Below are 17,388 nucleotides of genomic sequence, written 5' to 3' on the forward strand. Positions count from 1 at the left end.
AACCGTGCTGGTTCCCCTGGCATCTGTGCTGATGGCTGTGCCTGGGATGAGTGTTCCTGTGGTGATGAGGACTCCCAGTGCGGCTGTAAGAGGCCCTGCATGGCACTGAATGTCTCCAGTGTTGAGGGCAGCCTCGGAGAGCATGGGCTCTCATCTCATGCCAGCGTCAATGCCCACATTCATGACCCAGGTCATGGTGAGATCTGGCAGATGCCTTAGAGGGTTTTCCATAGTTAACCTTTTTGTAGGACCAGCCCCGTTCTCACCTCTTTTTCTTGCAAAGCACTAGGGACTGACTTCTATGGCACCTTGAAGTGCTAGGCGCCAACTCTTGGGCTCGAAGTTGGGAACTTTCTGACAGCACCAATGGTGCTGGAGTGCTCTGCACTGTTCTGAGCTCCTGCAGCAGAAATATCTGGGTGCAAGGCTGCCTCTGTCAGTAAAGCTTTTAAACATTGTGCTCTGTCCTTCAGAGTCCTAGGCTTCAAGGCCTTGCATATGGCGCAATGTTCTCAGAGATGTACCTCAGCAAGGCAACTCAAACAAGTCCTATGTGGATCACTTTGGTGCATTTGTTTGCCACATTTTGAACAGGTTTTGAAACACGGAGAACTAGTGCTGAAGCGCTAAGAGGGGTTAGAGTCCCGCCTCGGCTCACTAAGTGGAACTACTTACAAATAAAAGGCAACTATCTAAACTACTTACAACTATTTACACAAATTACTATCTAATTTACAGGTAATAGCTACCAGCCAACTACACAAGAAGTGAGAGAGCCCCAGCAACCAACAGCACGGCGAGAAGGAACTGAGCGGGTGGCGGGGCGGGCAGTGCATATATGAGCCGCCACATGGGCGCCACTCCAGGAGGCTCTGCGTGGACCCTATGGCTACTCACTAGGGCAAAAAGCTTCCGGTAACTGGGCAAGCACCAGTGCGCGCACACACCCAACTTGGAATGCACATGAGCAATCACTTGACGAAGAACTCATCTTTCTTTCGCAACTGCACTTCCTGGCCTTAACATCATGCACTTAGATAAAAATAATAAGGACTTTATTACATAAATCTGAACGGTTAGCAAGAAGCAATAGGCGAAAGAAGTTTTAAAAAAATATCCAACATACACCAAACAGACGTGGTTTTATTTAATTTTTTATTTTAACATCAAATAGGTTGAGAAAATCTTGGACAGGTTAAGTATGCTGCTGGATTTTTTTTTTTTGTTAAGTTCTTTGTAACATTCATTTCAAGGTGCAAAAGGTTTACATGTGTGTTTCATGTAACATAGCAAAACTTTAACAAAACAAGAAGACATCAATAACAGTATACGCATAAGCAGAATAATCCAACAAATACATGATGGCATTGAGCCGTGTACTAAAGAGAGGGCTCTACAGTGAAAAAATGGGTAGTGCACACAAAGCATCTTTGCATGCTACACAACAAAGGGACATAAAGTGGCTTTTTTAATGCAAGTCTTTTCATGCAAGACAAGCAACTTCTTTCCCTTCATTCTTAGATGGGCACTAGCTAACAAAACTGGTGCACAGGGATTCAGAGCACACTCTTTGACAAGGCGGGGTTGCAATATGGCAGCATAAATTACCTTAAAAGTTTAGGTAGATTTGAATGCAAAATAAATGAGATTTTAAAAAAAAAAAAAAAAGAGAAAACTTACCACAAAATTTGAAGTGCCCTCACAAAGGCAACAATCACTTAGAAAAGAACCTTTAGAACATAAAAAAAATCTACATTTGAGCTAAAACATAAAAAAGAATGCATGTAGAAAGAAAAGTGTTTTTTTAAATGAAATATGAATTTTTGGTACCCAAAATTTAAATCACTGAAGGCAATTTGAAATTGTGGTTTATTTTTGGGTACTAGCTAAGAATGCTATGCATTAAGACCTGGTCTTAGCTCAGTAAATACAAAAATATTGTAAAGCTGTAATATTTGCAAATATCTTTCAAAATACCTGACTCATATTATAGAGTAAAAGATCACAGTAGCTCTGCTGTCACTGTCTTAGTGTTTTCATCCAGACAATCCTGCTGGCTTTAAATTGTGTTGCATCCTAGTTTTGAAAGCAGAATATATGTACAAGAAGAGGAACGTATTTTGTTCCCATGTAAGTCTGTGGTAACATTTAGACTGACTTCAATGGAGCAGGACTGCTGGTGGAAATAGTTTTAATCCTTATATGTTTGGCTTCTTTTTAGCACAGTTCTTTAAGCATCAAATTAATCAATTATTGAAACAGATGAATCCAGTATGAGCTCTACCATTTCCACAGCCAAACACACTGACCCTGCATTATCAGAAAAAAAAAAACCACAAGCCAACATTCTTTCTTCCTTTCTTGTATATTTTCTAGTCTATCAGTCCCTTAAATGTACAAGAAGGAACAATTGGGCAGTGTCACTGACAATGTAACAGTAAAATCATCACACAAAACAGCTCCTGTTGTTTCTTTCTTAGGAGTTTTACCTTAGCCAAAGTTTGCAAGATCAAGTTCACTACAAACGAGAAGTGGCTTTCACATGCTGCTGGAAACCCAGACATCATCTGCTGAGCAAGTTCATATTACTACTTTCACATGTGCCCTGAACTTTTTCAAGGAATTGTTATTTGAATGGCAACAGATTTGCTATGCAAAGCAAGTTTGTCTGCTCTAGTATTATTTGGTAAAAGCATAGTTAGCAGCCCCGAATATTTTTCCTTCTCAGATATAGTTGCAACAGGATACTATTTTTCTTTTCATATCCAGCACAAGGCATCTGTTAGTGCTGGTTTCTCTACTGCACAAATAAAAGACTATAATCATGTAGGCTTACAATCAGTTAGGCTCAGGCACCAATAATTATATATGTGATATGGTATTTCAAAAGCATATGAAAATATATTTGTTTTAGGTATTATAGTTTTTATCAACTGGGTTTACTAAATGGCTACATTCAATTGTCTGATATGTGAGCAATGCATCTTTTATATATATAGCATTACGTAAGGTGCTTTTTAGAAAAAAATAAGTTTTGGACAAGTTAATGATGTCAATCTAAAACATTGCCACCAAGTTCAAAATATGTATTGTGAGCAATCACCAGTTTTCTCTCTTGGGGGTCCCACAGTATGTTACCATGTATGTTTGAACAAAATGAGTTCTTACTGCAAAGGCCAAGGCTAACGAAAAATCCCAAGTTGCTGGTGTGCACTCTATTTGTCATAATTTTTACTATTCTGGTGTACATTTTGATAGCCTTCCTTATGCCAGGTAGCACTTTATCCCACACGTAGGTTCATTGGCCTCAGTGGGACTCTTTGCAGAAGACTGTGCTATTCACCATGGGTAAAATATCAACATCTGGCCCTCTGTTTCCAGTTGCCAACCATGGGCCAAATTCATTTGTTTAAGGTCATCTATGGATTAATTGGCCCCTGGGTGCTTATTTGTTGGGAAAACTAAGGAAAGAGCCATTAATTAAATTATGTGACATTTAGAGGTGCTCTGGTCTCAATCTGTCTAAGTTATCATAAAGAACATGGTAGTTGTTAACACATTACATTTCCCAGGCAACTGTGAGACGTACTGGGCTCCAAATGGGCGACGTTTGCTTTTTTAAGCTTAGCTATACAATGTTCTGTGGCCCATTCAGATTTTCACCTCCACTTATTTATTTCACTAACAGATAATACGCCAAGATTTTCTCAACACATGATAAACTGCTACAAAATGAAAATAAAAATGTGTACATTTTGGACAAGGCACTTAGGAGCCCCCCAACAGCCTTCGGGAAAGGAGTTGCAAAGATACGGTAAAGCTTTCTCTGCAGAAGCACCAAGACAAGTGCTTTATCACATACACCAAAAAAATGATGCTACTGGAAAAGCACCTAATGATATGCATTAGCAAGCGAGCTGCTAAATTAAGATGAGATGAAAGCGCTTCACAAGTTTAGGGCTCACCAGCTTCCTAGGGATTCTGAAAAAAATACAACACGTGCAGCTAGTAGTTACTGGCAGATTTAGAATAAAGACTGGGTGCTGATATATACATTCTGCCCTCACCGGCAATGCCAACTCCCACCGAAGTCCACGTGTCAGTGCCTGAGGGCTTGCAGTATGAACTTGTAATGCCCCTCTCTTTGTCTGTTCTTCCCTACCACCATGCACACTGGGTGAACTCTCGGCTTAGGGAAGCTAGCCCTCCTGGCCCCACCCTCACAAAGCCCAGCCCCTCTTTGTGGCTGCTGGCTCCTGCCCAGTATGCCAGCCCCCCTCATATTGTATCCACTGCTTCAGGACAGTGGGGAGGGGAGCAGTCAGCAAGGCCCTAACCCCCTAGCCCCAGAGCATGAGGTTGCCATGTAGCATGGCCTCAGTCTCAGAGCACCATGCCGCGCAGTGCCTACGCACCCTGATCCCAGAGCACCGAGCAGCACAGCCCTAGCCCTCTGGTCCCAGAGGATGGGAAGGATGGGCAGCCAGTCAGGAGAGCCAGAAGCAGGAGGGGGCAGGGGGTGTTTGTGTGGGGAGGTGCATTATTCTTTAGAAGATGAGATACTGCAGTCAGCTGAACTGGAGAGGGTCGTATTGTCTAATTTTTAAAGGTACCCTGGACAGAGAGAGGATGAGAGAGTACCTTCCTCTTTATTAGATGTCCTTCATAAGTGGTTCCAACTCCTGTTAGTGTCAGTGGGAAATCCATGCATTCATGCTTCCAAAGCCCAAAGGGACTCTTGTGGTCACTTAGTCTGACCTCTGGTAGAAACACAAGCCACAGAGTGCCCTCACACTAAATGTATGGTGAGTTGAATGAGTCTGACAACACTTAGCAATGTTAAAGGCAATGGCATACTTCCATAGAAAGGCACCCATGGTTTCCAGCTCATTTCCCATCCAAGCACTACCTACTCCAGGACTGAGATCAGAGAAGATTAAATATATTTAATCCAGTATGGCCAGTGGATGAGATAATTGCAGCTGGATATAAATTCAATGTACTCCTGAAGGGGAAAATATCTGCTGAAGTCAACTAATAAGGGAAATCTTAAGGCAACGTTACTTTCCAAAAGGTGCAGTTTGTCACCCTGTGAATATGACAGGCTGGAATCTACCAAGATCTGAGCTATATAATGAGTCAGTCTTTAGTGGGGCTTCCTTGTGGCTCACCCTGGAGCCACTCAACCTTTCAGTAGAAACATCAGTTTACTCAAACTCAGCTTGTACTCAGGCTCAAATGATTCTCAACAAAGCCCAAAATCTTGTAAAGTAAATCTGGAAACCCTCACTCTACTTAACGCAAGAGGTACATCAGAGTAATTGTAAATTAAGCTGGCCTCCCATCCTTGCAGGTCATCTCTAACAAGTGATATGAGCAAGTGATCAATGAATACTCAGATTAGAAATCACTGATGCCTATTGGAGTGTTTATGCATGTGGCAATTTAACTAAAGTGATGTATGAACTAGGTAGTATGCTGTTGGGATTCTCAGAACCTTGTAGGCTTTTTTTAACGTGTGAAAGCTCATACTGTATTTTGCAAATTCTCCTCTTCCCTGCTTACATAAAAGGGCTGCAAGGAATGTGATGAAGTTGATGCAGTTGTCAGCTGGCTCTGATTCTCTTCTTCCAACTGGGCAGTATTTCTGGTTCCTCGGGCATGCAATCGGTGAGCATCTAGCATTTCCAGCAACAAATCATAAAGAGGGACTACATTTTTGCACTTCATGTTGTACAGGTGCTCCATCCCTTTATTGCTGTGGTTTTCAATGAAAACAAAGTCAAACACTCCATAATGAGATAACAATACATAATATCTAGCACCATCTAACAACTGTTACCACACTATGATAGCTCAGCTATCAGCTCCTCACCCACCCAAAAAATGTTGACTTTAATGATAATTTTGTGTCTGACCCAGAACTCCCAAACCAATGACTGTCAGACTTTTCATGACAAGAAAATAACAAGGTTTACAAATAGAAGAAGAAAAAATAATCAAAACCAAAAAATAGCCAGACAATCACTTTAGTTTTGCCTGAAGTGCTAGGTCACCTCAAGAACTGAATAATTTAATTGATCAGCATTGTAGAGATCTTTTGCTTAGACTAAGAGGAAATTAAATTCTTCAGACACATCACCTTTAAATGTTAATTGTTATTTAAAACCATGGAGGTAGAGTCTGACACACACATTCCTGACACCTTGAGAAAGCCTTTTACTATCAATGTGAGTAGGGGTTAGAGATTTGGGGTGTTGTATACCACTCCAATTTATTGAGCATGTTATAAATGGAGTGAGACATTGTGTATATAACAACAACCATCAGGTCCTGCGTCTACCATCAGACCCCTGTGCAGTGTAGTGACAGCAGAAGCAGAGAAACCATAATGAGCACAAGTGACAAAAGAAGACACAAATAAGGTTAGAGACAGTTTTCCCTCCCACATGATATTAAGCAGAGGGGCTGTTTATGGTTCTGAACTATGTACCACACTGTGATCTTCTCACTCACACTGATCTGTGGGAAGCCCTCACAGCTAGTTTAACTGAAGGAAAAGCCCACCCCCCCCCCCGCCCCCAATGGGGCAAGTTACTATTCAATATGCATTTATCAGAATCCTGGTGTATCAACAAAGCAAATCCTTCCCCACATGCTGAACTTTGCAGAATTGCCCAGTACAATACAAGAAGGCCGCACACGCACCCTCTTACCTCATGTGCCTGAAGTGTGAGAGTATGAGGAGGAGCTGAGCCAGTCGCCTGTGTTGCTGCTCTGGAGAGAGACCTGACTTGGCCATTAAGTGAATCAAGGTATCTGTGATTTTGTCCAGGACACGATGAATATGGTCTTTCTCATCCAAAGATCTCAAGGTGCTGGAAAGAAATGTATATACACCTAGAGGGGGTGGGAGAGAGAGAAAGAGAGAGAGAGCTCAGATTTCATTGCTGTAGTCTCACAGAGAGGGGGCTTTCAAGAGATCTGAAGAGGCATGAGAGCCAACCACACTGTGAACTTGTTCTCTTCTGGCAGTAGGAAAGTGGATAGGTGGTTAGAGACAATGCAAAGAGAACATGACTAAGTTAAAAATGGAGGTCTCTCCAAAATGGCAATGGTGAGAATCAGGTGTGGATGTGTTGGTCTAGATGAAAACAAATCAATGGGTGTACACAGTATCTATTATACAACTCAAACTGCAACTAAAAGTAACATATAGTACATAATTAGTTTTCTTGTTAAGCATCCTCTGCCCTGATGCTTCAGCTCCCAAAGATCATTATTTAAATGGTGGTGGCTTTCATGCATAAACAAACCCAGTCCCTCAGCCCACCCAGAGTATAGGGAGAACTCAAACTGTTTGGCACTTGTGTTGGACTCCTTTGATGTATCTAGAAAAAAACAGCGTTTCTGCATGAGAAAAAGTGTTTCTCCCAGATAGCCATAACACAGGCTAATCAAAGCGACTGAAAGGGAATCGTGCACTGCAGCCATTGCCCTGCCTCCTCCCTGTCTTAGGGTCTCTATATAGTCCAAAAAATCTGATTCTTCTCCAAGACAGGTGATCCAACTAGGCCAGTTACTGTTAAAACGAGATGGGATGGGTTCTTTAGAAATGCCAAACCACCTACCTTCCACAACAATCCACAATAAAGTCTAGCACTTGCCGGTCATTGGCTCTTCCAATGCAGGCTGATAAAACTGGTGCAGTCTCAGATGAGCCAGCAACTAAGGCAGTCATGCTTTCAGCAGCTGGAGAAATAGTCAAGAGTAACTGGAGCTAGAGGGCTGGCATATGAGCTCAGTTACTCCAGATGTAATCCCATGCGAGAGACCAATTTACTGTAGCTATAATAAATTGCCCACTTTCCTTCTTCCCCCACACTGTGTATTTGACCTCACCACGTATTCTCTTTGAGGTTACTCCTGTCCCCACCTCTACTCAGACCCTCCATTGGAGGGGGTGGGGAGGAGACAAAGGGGGCAACCACCCTAGGGCCCGGTGATTCAAAAGGGCCTGGCGCTCCCAGCTGCTGTCACCACCGCTTGGCAGCAGCAAAAGTTGAACCCCGGGCCCTTTAAATCTCTGCTGGGGCCTCATGCCGTGTGCTCTGGCTGGCTCTGGGAGCTTGCAGGGCTGAACTGGGGGCCACAGCTTGTGCTGGGCAGCACTGAGGGCTGACTGCCTGAGGCCCTGCCCCTTCTGGGAGTGAAGAGCCAGGACCGCCCACACCTTGCCCAGGAGCCTGGCAACGCTGTCGGGCCCACCCCCTGCCTCGACTGTCTTGACATGCCTTTCTCGCTTTCGTTAGGGGCTGGGACCCTGCTACCTCGCTGCACTGAGCACCACTTACAGCTCCATTGTACGCCACAGGAATCAGCAGCGTCGTAATGATCAGAACTGTACTGCTGTTGATTTCATTGGCATTTACACCAGTGTTAGACCAGACTCTATCCTACTGACTGAGAACAGAACAGACACTTACTGTAGACTGGCCTGGGAAAGGCAGCAGTCTCAGTGCTTCCTTTCATTGGTTGGCCTGCTCTAGATTATTGCCCTGAATTTACTGTATAAATATGAAGCAGTGACTGCTTGTCCCGTATCATTTTTCACACTGGAGTAACTCCAGCAAAGAGAACAAGGCCCTGAGACCTTTCTCAGCCAAATGATGTTCAACCTGCCTCACTCCCATGCTACTAAAATGTTTATGACTTAGGAATGTTCTAGAGGGACTAATTCTTTAGTTCTGACTGATTTGGCTTAAGCCATTAGTGGGAAATGTGTCCATAGTCCCACAGTAGCACCAGCACAGCTCGTGCTAGGCCGGGAATGCTGCCGTGGGTTATGAATCCTACTGGAATTCCTCTAATTTTAAACCCCTCTCAAAAGGAAGGAGCCCTGCCAGGAGCTCCCAGGTCTCACAAAGGGGTATCACAGAGCTTTGTTTTGAAATATTAAAACAAACACACGAGCCATCCCCAAAGACTTGGGCAATTGGTAGCTCCCTGATAACTGCACAGCAAAAGAAAGACAGCTGTTGGTTATCTGACTGCCCCAGGTGATTATTGCTGCTTTGCCTTACTGACCAGGCATTTCAGAAACAGGAATGTCAGCCATCCGTCAGCAATGAGAAAGGCTGCGGCCCTCAGACAAGTTCACTCAGCAAGGCGAGAAACCTGGCTGTCCTAATGCTGTCAAAGCTCTGCAGCAGACACAGGATCTAAGATTAAGTAAGTACTTTCGAATCTATTTTCTTCCAACTCTGTATAATAATCCGATATCATGGGAGGTGAGACCCAGGGAAAACAACCACTACTGTGAGCAGGGTAAGGCCTGCAATCTGTGCCAAAAGGTCAAAGCTGCATGTGGATTTGTGAAGGGATTACACAGTACGTTACCACATATACTGAGGCCGAATGGTAACAGCAGACTCTTTGGGTGCTCTTCTTGAGGAAGAAAAGCCCACTTCATTGTTTCTAGACCCACTTAAAGTGCCTGTTCAGCCATGGAGTGCAAAGACTGTTGTCAGTGAAGCAACATCCCACCCTGTCAAGACAAAAAGCAGTCAAGCAGCACTTTAAAGACTAGCAAAATAGTTTATTAGGTGATGAGCTTTTGTGGGAAAGACCCACTTCTTCAGACCACAGCCAGACCAGAACAGACTCAATATTAATTGTTTAATTTAATTTTAATTTAAAAAAAATAATTAATTAATATTGAGTCTGTTCTGGTCTGGCTGTGGTCTGAAGAAGTGGGTCTTTCCCACAAAAGCTCATCACCTAATAAACTATTTTGCTAGTCTTTAAAGTGCTGCTTGACTGCTTTTTGTTTTGATAGTGTATAGACTAGCACGGCTCCCTCTCTGTTACTGTCCCGTCCCGTGTGTTTCACCTGTTACACGGTAAAGTGATTTGTAACAATGGTTCGAAACCTGTGTTCTGCAAACCGCTGGGGTTCCACAGGCAATGTCTAAGATTTCCAATGAGAGCTACATCTCCAGTTGAATTTTTTGTAAGGGGTCTGCAGATAAAAAAGGGTTGAAAACTACTGATATGACGCCATGGGAAAAGATGTTTAAAAACATGATATAAATGGCAAAGAACACCAGGTGGTTAGGATGTCCCATGAAGCCATCCATCAGTGTGGTTTTAATGCTGTAAAATACGCTGCCTGGAAGACTCATAAAATTAACTCAGTTCTTTCAGCCTCCTGGGGCAAACCAATTACATTAATTTTCTGCACTGACAAAAACACCACCACATTGGTTTCTAGAGATAAAGGGTGATCGCTTTGCCACATACCACTGATCTTTTTATCATGCAAAACTGACAGCAAGAAATCTGGTTTTATGTTGCTGCTCTTGTGTTCCTTGAGCTCTTTCTCCGTGACCTCAAAGGTAAGGAAGAGCCCTTGAAGCACTGCACTGCTGAACTGAATGTGCTTTTCAAAATATAGCTTTGTTTTGCAGCTGAAAGGTTTATTTCATTTTCTGCAGCCCTGGAGGGGCAGATTCTGTTTTGTTATGGAGCTGGTAAAACAGCAGCACTGTCCTTGTTATAAGAGACAAGCTGTCACCATGGTATCTCAGGAGACATTCACAAATGATATCAATACAGTGTATCTTGCAGTTCAAATACAAAGTGCCACTTCCCCATACAGTGGGGAAGAGGGTTTATAGCAGGAAAAAAAAAGCCACTTTAACTTTTCTTTTTCTGATTAAGGCCACAGGGAAAGGAAGAAGTTACAAGAAACAGTGGAAGGGGGCAGAGACTTTGGTGATGGAGGAAGTGTGGAATTAGGTGATAATATGGAATTCTCATCATGGGAGGTTTTTGTGAACATGATGGACAGTCCTGGTTTACTTAGTCCTATCACAGCATAGAGAGATGAATTGGATGATTTCTCGAGGTCCCTTCCTGCACTATATACCTATAATTAATCCCAATAGTCTCTAATGTGACCATGCACTAAACATTTTAGGAAAAAGAAAATGTTCTAGATTTAACCAAAATCATTTCTATGGTGCAGTAAATCTATACAATACTTTAGAAATACGAATTAAATTAAGAGGTTAGATCTGAGGTTGATTTTAAACATTTATAGCTTCATATGCCTAATTCAAATTAGCTGAAAACACATTTAATTTCCTTTGAGATCATTTGTGTATGTTCCATATATATGTAATTTGTATAGCATGTTTCTCAATTAGGTTGTCCAAGATTTGTGTGTGCATTTTTCACTGGTTTTGTTATGTGCTATTTCTGAGTATTTTCTATAGGTTATGTTTCCAAATACAGCTATATGTTATATAAAAGTTAAATTAAATGGTTATGAAAGTTGCAAAGTCAAGCACTCAAACATTAGGAAATACAGGTTGACCCTCTCTAGTCCGGCACTCTCAGGACCTGACCGGTGCAGAACCAAGAATTTGAAGAAGGATGGGAGGTCAATATTGTCTAGTAGCATTACCAACACTTGCACTGCTTACTGGGCTCTTAGAAGACACTTGGGGGTAAATGAGAGGTAAATAAGAGCACAGAACACAGAGAGCCAAGACTGGCGGCTGCACACCAACGTTGCAGGACCCGCAGGATACTTGGCCACACCCATGAAAAGTGAACATGTGGCTAAGTAAAATCATGTTGGATTACGGATGTTGCTGTGCTAGAGAGGTTGCACCTGTACAAATATTTACGTTGTCTGGGCAGCGTTAATTCCCCATATTTGTGTGCACTGTTTATAATGTAGTCTTAATTAAATGATCACATACTATATTTTCCTGAAGAATCCCACTTGGTTCTGCATACAGGAAAGGAGGTAGCTGTAATTTTTTTCTTAAATCTTCCTCATTCAATGTATGGCACCAAGCATGATTTACCATACACTCTCCACACTCAGTGCAGCATTACTCAATTCTTTTCCCATTACTCTTCTCATGATGGTTTCTATGAGCCTCGAAAGTATTCATTAATTTATCTGTACAACATCCCTGGAAAGAGGCAGAGGTTTTACAGGTGGAGACATGAGGCAGAGAGTGATTATCAGCAAAACAGGCAAGGATGAATTATGGGTGGCTCAGTCCGTGGGTAGCCACATTAAGGCATGGAAGGACTGACTTTTCAGAGTATTTAGCATTTTTATAACACTTCTTCTGTGTTTTCAGCACTGCACAGAGACTTTGAATGAATCATCACAACATCCCTGTGAAGTAGGTGGATGAAATGCTATTTCCCCCTTTTACAGGTGGGGAAACTGAATACAAAGCGTCTTGCTTGGGATGTAGACGTAGGGCCTCTTTTTCCCTAACCCACATTCACTCCTTCAGATCATACTGCTAAGGCAGTGGTCACCAACCAGTCAACCACAATCAACTGTTTGATCCTAGAGCCTCTCCCAGTCAATCTGAGTCTCTGGTGGTATAGCAGGGCTGCTGCTAAGGCAGGCTCCCTGCCTGCTTTAGCCCCATGCTACTACCAGAAGTGGCCAGTATGCTTCTGTGACCCCAGGAAAGGGGTAGGGGAAAGAGTAGTGTTTCTGTGAGCTGTTCCTGTCTGCAACCACCATCCCTGCAGCTCCCATTGGCTGGGAATGGGGAACTATGGCCAATGGGAGCTGTCGGGGACAGTGCCTGTAAAGTTGTGGGGGGAGTACAGAGAGCCACATGCCTCTCAAAGTGTGTTGGCCCCTTCTGTGAGTGGTGGAGACCTGGACAGGGACGGATTCTGCCTTAGTCCCACTATGCCACTCACTGGGAACCTTCCAAGGTGAGAGCCTGCACTCCAACCCCACTCCTGAAGCAAGGATCCCAGGCCCACTCATGCACCCAAAACTTATCCTAGCTCTGAGCCAGCACTGCACGCCCTTTCCTGCACTCCAACCCTCTGCCCCAGCTCAGAGTCCACCACCCCACCCTGCATCCAAACACCCTCCCGGAGCCTGTATCCCACATACACCAGCACCAACCACAGCCCAACACCTCTACCAAGGCTCAGCCTGGAGCCTGCTCCCATGTTGCTAACCCTCCAGCCCCATCCCTGAGCCTGCGTCTTCTCCCATCCCTGCCCCCCAGTTTGGTGAGGATAAGGGAGAGCAAACAATTGAGAACAGGGTAATAGAAGGGTCAAGGCAGGGCCTCAGAAAAAGGAGCAAGGTAGGTCCTGCGTTGCCCTTAAATCCAAAAAGTGATCTTGGACATAAAAGGTTGGAGACCACTGTGCTAGGGGGTTTTCATAGCTCTAGCTCTCACTCAACTTATCTGTAGTTGCAAGTAGTCAGCATGCTCACAGCTGAGGCCCAGGATAAGCACCCACAAAATAAACACCATTAGTGACCACCTGGGGCCCAGCATCACACAAGAATATAATCCAATTCTGCAAGGTGGCAATTCAACATCTTAACCACAATATTGTCCTTTTCATTGTCTGTGGCCCATTACTTTTTTTTCTTTAGACACACTCCTGCAATAAATAAGCCAGGAGTCTTACAGACAACACAATCCTTCTCTATACAACTCTAATTCATTCCCACAGCGCTGCCTATCCTGTGAACTGAATGAGGTAGGATCCTGTGGAAAAAACAGCATGTGTAGAATTAACACTGAACCGTAACGTGTACACACAAGAGAACCTAACCACACACAAAAATGTGACAGACACTAACCTTAGGTGCCTTCTGGGCAATAGTCACTCCTGGGCCTGATTAAAGTTCTGATATTTTGCAGCCTGGTATAACTGGAGGTGGGGGAAGGAGAATGCCTGAAGTTTGGCTACATGTATTTTCAAAGGACACACAACATATGCCGTCAGTCTTACATGTCTCTCTCCCCTGCTGAAGTCTGTATAGTTTTCGCTTTGGTGCTGAGTGAGTAATTCAGCCAGGCCATCCCAAAACCCTTCCAATGAAGTGCTTCTTTTATAGCAAATCACCACATATAAAATAAAAACTTTCAAGAGGCAGAAAATAAAGTACTTGCTTTCATTTTCCAGTTGTGCATGCTGGACAGGAGATTTATTAGGCTATTTCGTTCATTACACACAGGCGGTAAGAATACATCAATCACAAGCTATTCCGTTCCAAGCGCACTGACTTCTTAGTTCTGTACATTTCCTCATTGTAGGAACAAACCAAAACTCTCTATAACAAAAGTCAGATGGATACCACAAAGTACAGTGGAGAAGGTCTGGCAAGGACACTGTCTAAGCAGGTCCTGGCCTGGCCAACCTGGGTGACATGGCATCTAAAATACTCAACTTGCTAAACCCAAATTGCGGGACAAAGTCATTTCAAAGTGTGAGTCAAGCAAAACAGACAAGACACATAAATGGAACCAAATAACTGAATGATATAGCAATCATGTTCTACGATTAAATCAGATATTTCTTGAAAATCAACAATATGCAAAGAGGATAATGCAATTTCAATGCGTAGGTGAAAATGAATATAATTGGCACGGTAATCATTTACACAGATCTTCATTATTTTCAGGAAGCATTAAAATTGTTTTCTCTTATGAAAAGACGACATTTTGCTATTTTTAATCTTCCATTTATCATATTGTTATCTATATTTGCCATATCAATTTAGAGTATGCTGTATAACTTAACTCATATGCACTTTGTGATAACTACTGACAAATGGTGTGGCTAAAGCTACAGGAACATGCATTAAAACCACAACTGGCTGTAATTTGAGAGGATGCACAGATGAGGCATGGCAGAGTTGATTTCCCATATAGAAATTGCCTCGGAACTTCCTGTGGCTACAGTCACACAGCCAAGTTATTTCATGATCCCTGTGTCTACAAGAGCCCCTTCTCTGGAGTTAGGGAGAAGGGGCTTTCGAAAACTGGGGGATCCTTTCAGAAAGTCCCCGTCTCCACGGGCGGCATGCGATTTGCAAGCTGCACTTTCGAATTGCTGTGGCTGCCGTTATGCTAATGAGGCGCCGCATATTCATGGCAGCTCCTTATTAGCACTTTTTGAACCTGCTCATTAACATGCCTCTTCCAAAAGGAAGGGGCTCGTGTAGACCCAGCCAACAGCAACTGTTATTTCGAAATAACTTTGCTGTCATCTACACTACAAACATGCTATCTTGAAATAAATTTGTAATAGCAGGTGCATTATTTCAAATTGGGTAAACTGCATTGCAGGAGGAATCACATCTATTTCAATACAAGCACTGTTCCCTGTAGCCATGTCTACACTGGCAAGTTCTTTTGAAATTATTTTTTTAAAGAAGAGGCTCTTTCAAAAAATCCAGTGGAGCCTCCACACGCTAAAACCATTCTGTCAAAATTAAATTGAAAGAACACGGTGCTCCTTTTGAAAGTGCCCTTTCACTCCCGTTTCAGGAAAAGCGCCTTCTTTCAAAAGCTTCTTTTGAAAGCAAATGTGCGTAGATGCTCTGTGGGCCCCTTTTTGGAAAGAGCAGTCCTCATGGCGCCTGATTTTTCGACCTCTGGCTGGTTCTTTCAAAAGAGCGGGGCTGTGTGGATGCTCTCTTTCGAAAGAGGAGATCACTCTTTCGAGCCACGTTTTTGTATATGAACACACTCTTTTGAAAGAAGTTCTTTCCAAAGAGATCTTCCATAAGGACTTCTCTTGAAAGATTGCTGTAGTGTAGACGTAACGGCTACATCTACACTAGCAATCTTCTTTCGAAAGAGGCACGCAAATGAGGCACAGATTTAACTATCTGACCCATCATTTGCATATCTTCTTTTGAAAGAAGAAAAGCTGTGCAGATGTGGCTCTTTCGAAAGTAATCGCTTTTGAAAGAACGCTTCTTCCTAATCTTTTTTTTTTTTTTTTTTAAGGAAGGGCCAGGCATGAAGGGATTGGGATTCAGGGGTGGATTCCAGGGTTGGAGTATAGGGCCCCAGCAGTACTTACCACAGCTCCTGAAAGCAGCCAACAGGTCACTGTGGCCCCAAGGTGCTAGGGTGGCCAGGGATACTCTGTATGCTGTATGCTGTTCTTGTACTTTCAGGCATCCATTGATCGTACTTCCCAGCCAATGGGAGCTGCAGAGCCAGCACTCAGAGGAGGGGACTACATGAAGCCTCTCTGCTACCACTGCACCTAGGGATGCAGGGACCTGGCAGCCACTTTCAGGAGTCATGTGAAACCAGGGTAGGTAGGGAACCTGCCTTAGTGCTGGGTAGTGGGCCCCAGGAGACATAGGGAGGAAGTGAGGGAGGGAGGGAAAGAAGTTAATCAACAGGGCTCACAGACTCCCTGGAGTTTCCTTATAGACTACCAGGGATCTGTTGATTCCAGTTTGAGAAATGCTGCTCTAGAATACTGCTATATACTTCAACTTGTAGTTAAAATACACATTTGTCTATTTTCTCTAATTTTAAACAGACAAAACATTCTGCAAACTTACATCCTAAACTAAGTGGAAAATATTATTGTTAAAGTTTGCAGCCCAAACTAGATGAACAAACATCTTGAACAGGTTATTAAGAGAAAGCAAAAAGCCTGCAAATAATGGAAGAAGGGCTGCATCAGCAAGGACAACTGTATCTTGAAGTCAGAAAGAAAGGATTCTTAATGAATGTCGAAGCTTGGGTGTTCAAGCCCTATGGCTGGAGGATTGCAAATGTAGTAGCTATACTTAGGAAAGGAAAAAAAGGGATCTGCAAAACTGTAGGCCTGTTAGTTTAACCTCAGTTGGATGCAATGTTTCAGAACAAATTTTGAAAAAGCCAGTAATTAAGGATATGAGAGTGAAAGGAAATTGGGACAAAATACAACATGGTTTTACAAAAAGTAGACCATGCCAGTCCAACCTGATCTTTTTGTTTGAGATCATGGATTTTGAAGACAAAAGAAATGCAATACATAGACTCTACCTGAATTACAATTAAGTATTTGATAGAGTTCCATGAGGGGAATTATTAACTAAATTGAACAAGATGGGGATTACTATCAGTATTTAAAGGTGGGTAAGGAATGGGTTAAAGGAATAGAGTACAGCTGGTCATGCCGAATGATCAGTTGTGAAACTGGAGGGCAGTTACAAATGCAGTTCCTCAAAGACTAGTTTTAAAGGCCTTGGTGCAAAAAGTGATAATGTGCTAATAAAACACCCAGAAGTCAAATTTGGGAAGTACTGCCACTATGGAGGAGGACTAGAAATAGCAGAGAAGATTTGAATACCCTTTAAACATGCTGGAACTGTTTGTAATTGTAAGAAATGTAATAGTGTAAATTCATACACTTAGGGACTAACAAAAAGAATTTTTGCCATGTGTTGTGGATGTGTCATTTGGAAATAATAAAGGAGAAGAAAGACCTGAACGTATTAATCTGTCATGGGATGACTGTAAGTCACCAATGTGATGTGACTGTGAAAAAAGCTAATGCAATCCTAGTATGCAT

At 42.9% G+C, this 17,388-nt stretch overlaps 1 protein-coding gene across 2 annotated transcripts in view; it reads right to left on the bottom strand.

Annotated features, from left to right (window-relative positions):
- Positions 1-989: 989 nt before the first annotated feature.
- Positions 990-17,388, bottom strand: part of ESR1 (estrogen receptor 1) — a 234,988-nt gene continuing 218,589 nt past the window's right edge. For both annotated transcript variants that reach the window (XM_074990365.1, XM_074990366.1), the window contains exons 8-9: positions 6,717-6,900; positions 990-5,758 (exon numbers count right to left, since the gene is read on the bottom strand). In XM_074990365.1, the coding sequence (XP_074846466.1) occupies positions 5,527-5,758; positions 6,717-6,900 (416 nt within the window). In that variant the 3' untranslated portion in view covers positions 990-5,526. The remainder of the gene's footprint in view (positions 5,759-6,716; positions 6,901-17,388) is intronic.

Source organism: Carettochelys insculpta, chromosome 3 (assembly GCF_033958435.1).
Source record: "Carettochelys insculpta isolate YL-2023 chromosome 3, ASM3395843v1, whole genome shotgun sequence".
NCBI classification, from domain to species: domain Eukaryota; kingdom Metazoa; phylum Chordata; order Testudines; family Carettochelyidae; genus Carettochelys; species Carettochelys insculpta.